The sequence below is a fragment of the Chanodichthys erythropterus genome, chromosome 16 (genome assembly GCF_024489055.1).
Source record: "Chanodichthys erythropterus isolate Z2021 chromosome 16, ASM2448905v1, whole genome shotgun sequence".
NCBI classification, from domain to species: domain Eukaryota; kingdom Metazoa; phylum Chordata; class Actinopteri; order Cypriniformes; family Xenocyprididae; genus Chanodichthys; species Chanodichthys erythropterus.
Genome location: NC_090236.1, coordinates 19,981,808 through 19,987,807, shown reverse-complemented (window position 1 = coordinate 19,987,807; position 6,000 = coordinate 19,981,808). Strand labels below are relative to the sequence as shown.

Here is a 6,000-nt window from a genome sequence, read left to right as displayed (position 1 = left end):
ACAATACCGCCAGCTGTCCAAGAGCCCCCTATTGGCCATGCTGAAGTACAGGGTAAGGGGGTGTGGTGGGGCAGAACGAAGAGAGACTGAGCGAGAAAGAGAGAGAGAGACAGAAGGATAGTGTGTTAGTGACTGGAAAGGGTGATGGGCTTTAGTAGTGACCAACAGTGGATTCACAAGTGCTTTTTCTTGGAGGGACCTTCACTATCACCTTTTCTACAACCTGCTCTACCTTCCTACTGTTTTTTCTCTGCATGTCCGTTTCTTTTTGCCTTCTTGGAAGGTTTGTGCATTTGGGTGTAAAAGGGTGTTTGTATGGCTAATTGAGCAGCCAGTGGACGTGTCACCATGGCGTTGGGTGCGGTGTGGAGCCGCGTTAAAAATGTGTGCCAACAGAACGGCCTCCTCATCTTATCAGTCTTGGCCGTGGTTATCGGATGCCTGCTGGGATTCTTCCTGCGCTCCAAACACCTCTCTGAGCAGGTTAGTTTTGGTTTCCCCTCACCTGTTGTAACCCCTACTAATAACAGTTTCCCTGCATTGACCCAACTTTCCTGCCATCTCACACACTAAATAGGGTTCTTTATTGGCATCAGTGGTTCCACAGAGGACCTTTAACATCCATGAAAGTTTTCCATTGCACAAAAGTTTCTTTATAGTGGAAAAATGTTCCTTAGATTTTTAAAATGTTCTTCACACAAAGATAAAAATGGTTATTTTAAAAGCTGTTCACTGAAAGGTTCTATGGGGAACCAAAACTGGTCCCTCTATGGCACCTCTGCCAAAAATAAAAAATAAAAATATTGGAACCTCTATTTTCAAGAGTACATTTCATCCTCATTGGTTAATTGTAAAGATGAACTGAATAGCTGTAGTATAACAGCAATTGGAGATCCAGCAAGTATTCTCATTGACATGATGCTCTTTTTTCCTTCAATATTAGTGGGGTTTGGGGGGATTCAAAAATGCATTAAATATGCAAATCATAAAATTATCTGAATATATCATTTGTTTAATTAAAAATAATTATATATTTTAAACTGTTTTTAATTTCTGAATTAGAAAAATAAATATATTTTAAGAACATTTCTTCACTACTTATTACAATTTTGAAAACTTTTGTCCACAAAATCATATGGTGCAAGTTGCAACCAACATCCCGAAAAAAACAAAAAAACCAAACAAACAGGATATAATATAATTACTTTGTGTAAATAAGTCTCTTAAAATATAATATAATTTTACCTTTTTATGACAGGGCAAGGTTGATTCAGGATGTAAAATGTCATGTGGTGCAACGTCCCAAAAACTTAATGGTATTTGTGAAATAATAATACATGTTATTTGGAAATAACATGTATTATTGAAAATATATATTTTCATTGAAAATATATATTTGTTAAAAAAAAAATGAAATTAATTAAGATGTGTAGCCTATATTCAAATGTATTCAAGATGTATATATGTTGTTGTTTTTTACTTGGATGGTTATACCAGATGACTTTTAAATGGAAACTTTTGTTGAAAATACTATAAAAGTTTTTCAAAAAACCAAATGAAACCAAGTATATACAACGAATACAAAGAACTTGGCAAATTATTTTTAAAAGATTTTCCTTTTTGTTTTCAATCCTTGCATATAGCAGTGAGGAGTGAGAACTTCTTCAAAGTAAATTGATCAATTTTGAGACCTCCAAGAGATCTGTAACTTGATCTAAATTAAACCTCCAAGCAATTATAGCAAGCAATTATAGTTGATTGAACTATTTTTTGTACTCAAAAAAAAAAAAAAAAAAAACATTAATTGAACTATTATTGGTACTCAATTATTAACACTGGTATGCCTTTTAATAATATTTCACAATAATACTAGTTTAACTGCAATTTTGATCAAATAAATGCAGCCTTGGTGAGCACGAGCTTTTTAACTTAAAAACTTCTATCAAGTATTTGCCAAAGCAAGTATATTACTCAGATTATAGCTAACAAGACAAATTTGATTTTGACAGTTGAACTGAGTTGCAGTGTTCCACTATTTTCGATCAATCATTACACCTATGTAATGTTTAGCAATGAGCCCTGGCATCCGTGTCCGTTTTGATTACACCACATGGCAGCTTTACAGACTTTACAAGGCCCAAGTCAGGAATGGCAGTGGCAGATGTAGCGGCTCCATGCCAGCTGTTTTTATGTTAGCATTAGCAAGTAGCACAGGAGATGCACAGCCATTTGTCAGCATTGATCCTGATGCTGCTTGGACATCGGCCCTGATCTAAGCTTCACATGTCCCTGTCCTCCTTAATGCAGGCCTTTAAGCGCTTTAACACCAGCACCATGTCTCTCTGCTCCCTTCAACACAATATGGTCTTCAATAAGTCTTTCTCTTGCTTAAGAACTCTTCTTAAGCAACTTTACTTCCTTGGGCAGCAGTTTTTTTTTAAATAATACTGTCTCAAAGATATGACTATTATTGGGCAATAAACACATTTGGATTATGATAGCAATGTATTTTCATCAACTAAACAGTGACATTAAATAGATTATAATATTCAAACAGTTGTGACACTTTTGCTAAAGGCATTTCAGTGCAAAACCCTGCATCTTATGGACTTATTTAAATATTTAAAAAGTTTTGCGAGTAAACGCAAAGTTTCTCAGGTGAACGCAAAAACATTTAATTATCATTTTTACACCCATCTCATATTTTATAATGCTGTAATTCAACAAATGATGATCAAATGGAGATGAGTGTTATAATTGGACATGTCAATATGTTTGGTGTATAATAGTTGGGTATGCTTTCAGCATTTTAAAGAGACAAAATGCTGTACAGTCCCTGTAGATTGTGGTAGTCTACTGCTCCTCAGAACCTCCTCTGTGGGACTTATTATGAATCAAAGCATAAAGTGTTATGTTGTTTTGTTTTTTCTGAAGGAGGTGAAGTACTTCCAGTTCCCAGGGGAGTTACTGATGCGGATGTTGAAGATGCTCATCCTGCCTCTAGTGGTCTCCAGGTAAGAGATCCTTTTTGCAAGATTTTAACATAAATAACTTTGTCAGTCACTGAATGAATCCAGTACAATCAATTGAAATAAACATCTGTATGTATTTTTGCTGCGCCAAAATAATGACTTATATAGTGGTCGATTTCAAAACACTGCTTCAGTAACCTTCAGAGTGTTGTGAATTATGCGCGTCAAATCATGATTCAGATCGCGTGTCAAACTGCTGAAATCACGTGACTTTGGCGCTCCGAACCGCTGATTCGACACAAACAATTCATTACGCTCCGAAGCTTCCTGAAGCAGTGTTTTGAAATCGGCCATCACTATATAAGTCGTTATTTTGTTTTTTTGGCACACCAAAAATATTCTCATATATGAACTGATTTAAATATGTTTTTACTACCTTTATGGATCTTGAGAGAGGAAATGTCATTGCTGGCTATGCAGGCCTCACTGAGCCATCGGATGTCAACAAAAATATCTTAATTTGTGTTTCGAAGATTAACAAAGGTCTACTTTGTAGAATGTAGTCAATTTGGACGACTTTATGCAGGTATAAGTCACTTTCATTGTATAGAAACATTATGAAACCTTATGAGACATTATGAAAAAAAAAAACGGTTGTTTTCCACAGATCATGCAGTTTTGGAACAACATGAGAGTGAGTAAATGATAACCGAATATTCATTTTTGGGTGAACTAACCCTCTAAAACATGAAACAGGTGAATGGACAACTGCCAGTATAGGTATATAAGGATTCAACAGCCACTGTCCACATTCTGCCTGTGAAAGATTTATAACTTACAACCTCACATGCAGGGCGTGCAACTTGCCTTTTCTGGTGCAGCAAAGTCTTAAGAGGAAGTTAATTGTCACTCCACACACATACTTCTGTCTGGGTCAGTGTTCCAGATGCCCAGAGGTACACAAACACAAACACAAACACACACACACACACACACACACACACACACATGTTTGTTTTTGTGAATTGTGGGGACTTTCCATAGACTTCAATGCATTTTACACTGAACAAACTGTACATTCTATCCCCCTACCCTGCCCCTACCCCTAAACCTAACCCTCACAGGAAACTGTGCAAACTTTTACTTTTTCACAAAAACTCATTCTATATGATTTATAAACCCATTTACATTGTGGGGACCGCTGGCTGGTCCCCACGATGTAGGTGAACTCAGGTTTATATTACATCATGGGGACATTTGGTCCCCACAATGTAATATAAACAAAAGCACACACACACACACACACACACACACACACACACACACACACACACACACACACACACACACACACACACACACACACACACACACACACACACACACACACTCTCCAGGGAGTCATTACGTGAGGGTCAGGGTTGTTAATTACCTCTAATCTGAGGAAGCTAAGGACCAACTGCACATGCATAGTAGCCAAGACCTCTTCTATCAGGCACTTCCAAAAGCAAAATGGCTGGTGACTATATATATGCTAGTTAAAGGTGCCCTGGAATTAAAAATTGAATTTATCTTGGTATAGTTGAATAACAAGAGTTCAGTACATGGAAATGACATACAGTGAGTCTCAAACTCCATTGTTTCCTCCTTCTTATATAAATCTCATTTGTTTAAAAGACCTCCGAAGAACAGGCGAATCTCAACATAACACCGACTGTTACCTAACAGTCGGGCTCATTAATATGTACGCCCCCAATATTTGCATATGCCAACCCATGTTCAAGGCATTACACAAGGGCAGCCAGTATTAAAGGTGCTAAAGAGGATGTTTTGTTTTATACATTTTTGCAGTATTGCTTGAAACTGTCTTTACTAACTGATAAAAGACTATTTATTAGGTGCACTAAAAGGAATAATATTAATATACATCATCTGTGCACGAGGTAGGGCCTTAAAAACATCAGCCAATCATTTACGCGATCATCGCATAAACGATTGGCCCTCTGGCTTGTCAATCACTGCCGTGACGTTCCTTGTGAGAGACGAGCGCGGCTGCGCGCTCCAGTAACTTTCCACACTCCACAGGCGGCGCATGCAATGTTTTTGTCAGGAGACAGGAGTAACAACTGCAGATTATGAGTTACCTGCGGTGAGTCCGACATAATGAATCCACTAACACGACACAGCAAATTCCGGTGGTAAACACTCGTGTTCCAATACTCGTGGCACGAGTTTTGGGAGGCGTTCCCTCGAAAGGAGGGGGGTTGTTCTTACGCATGCGCTCATTTCAAAAACTCAGTAACAGTCTTTGGATTCTCAGTCGACGAAAAGATCCTCTTTATCACCTTTAACGTCTGGATCTGTATACAGCTGAATCATCAGACTAGGTAAGCAAGCAAGAACAATACCGAAAAATGGCAGATGGAAAAATAGTAACTGACATGATCCATGATAACATGATATTTTTAGTGATATTTGTAAATTGTCTTTCTAAATGTTTCGTTAGCATGTTGCTAATGTACTGTTAAATGTGGTTAAAGTTACCATCGTTTCTTACTGTATTCATGGAGATAAGAGAGCCGTCGTTATTTTCATTATTAAACACTTGCAGTCTGTATAATTCATAAACACAACTTCATTCTTTATAAATCTCTCCAACAGTGTAGCATTAGCCGTTAGCCACAGAGCACAGCCTCAAATTCATTTAGAATCAAATGTAAACATCCAAATAAATACTATACTCACATAATCCGACGCATGCATGCAGTATGCATGACGAACACTTTGTAAAGATCCATTTTGAGGGTTATATTAGCTGTGTAAACTTTGTTTATGCACTGTTTAAGGCAAGCGCGAGCTCCGGGGGCGGAGAGCGCGAGCAATTAAAGGGGCCGCAACCTGAATTGGCGCATTTCTAATTATGCCCCAAAATAGGCAGTTAAAAAATGAATTAAAAAAAAAAAATTATTTTGAGCTGAAACTTCACAGACACATTCAGGGGACACCTTAGACTTATATTACATATTGT

The 6,000-nt window shown here is 37.5% G+C and overlaps 1 protein-coding gene across 2 annotated transcripts in view; it reads left to right on the top strand.

Annotated features, from left to right (window-relative positions):
* The first annotated feature begins 348 nt into the window (after window positions 1-348).
* The window catches only part of slc1a7a (solute carrier family 1 member 7a), a 29,570-nt gene continuing 23,918 nt past the window's right edge, over window positions 349-6,000 (top strand). For both annotated transcript variants that reach the window (XM_067362383.1, XM_067362382.1), the window contains exons 1-2: window positions 349-483; window positions 2,935-3,014. In XM_067362383.1, the coding sequence (XP_067218484.1) occupies window positions 349-483; window positions 2,935-3,014 (215 nt within the window). The remainder of the gene's footprint in view (window positions 484-2,934; window positions 3,015-6,000) is intronic.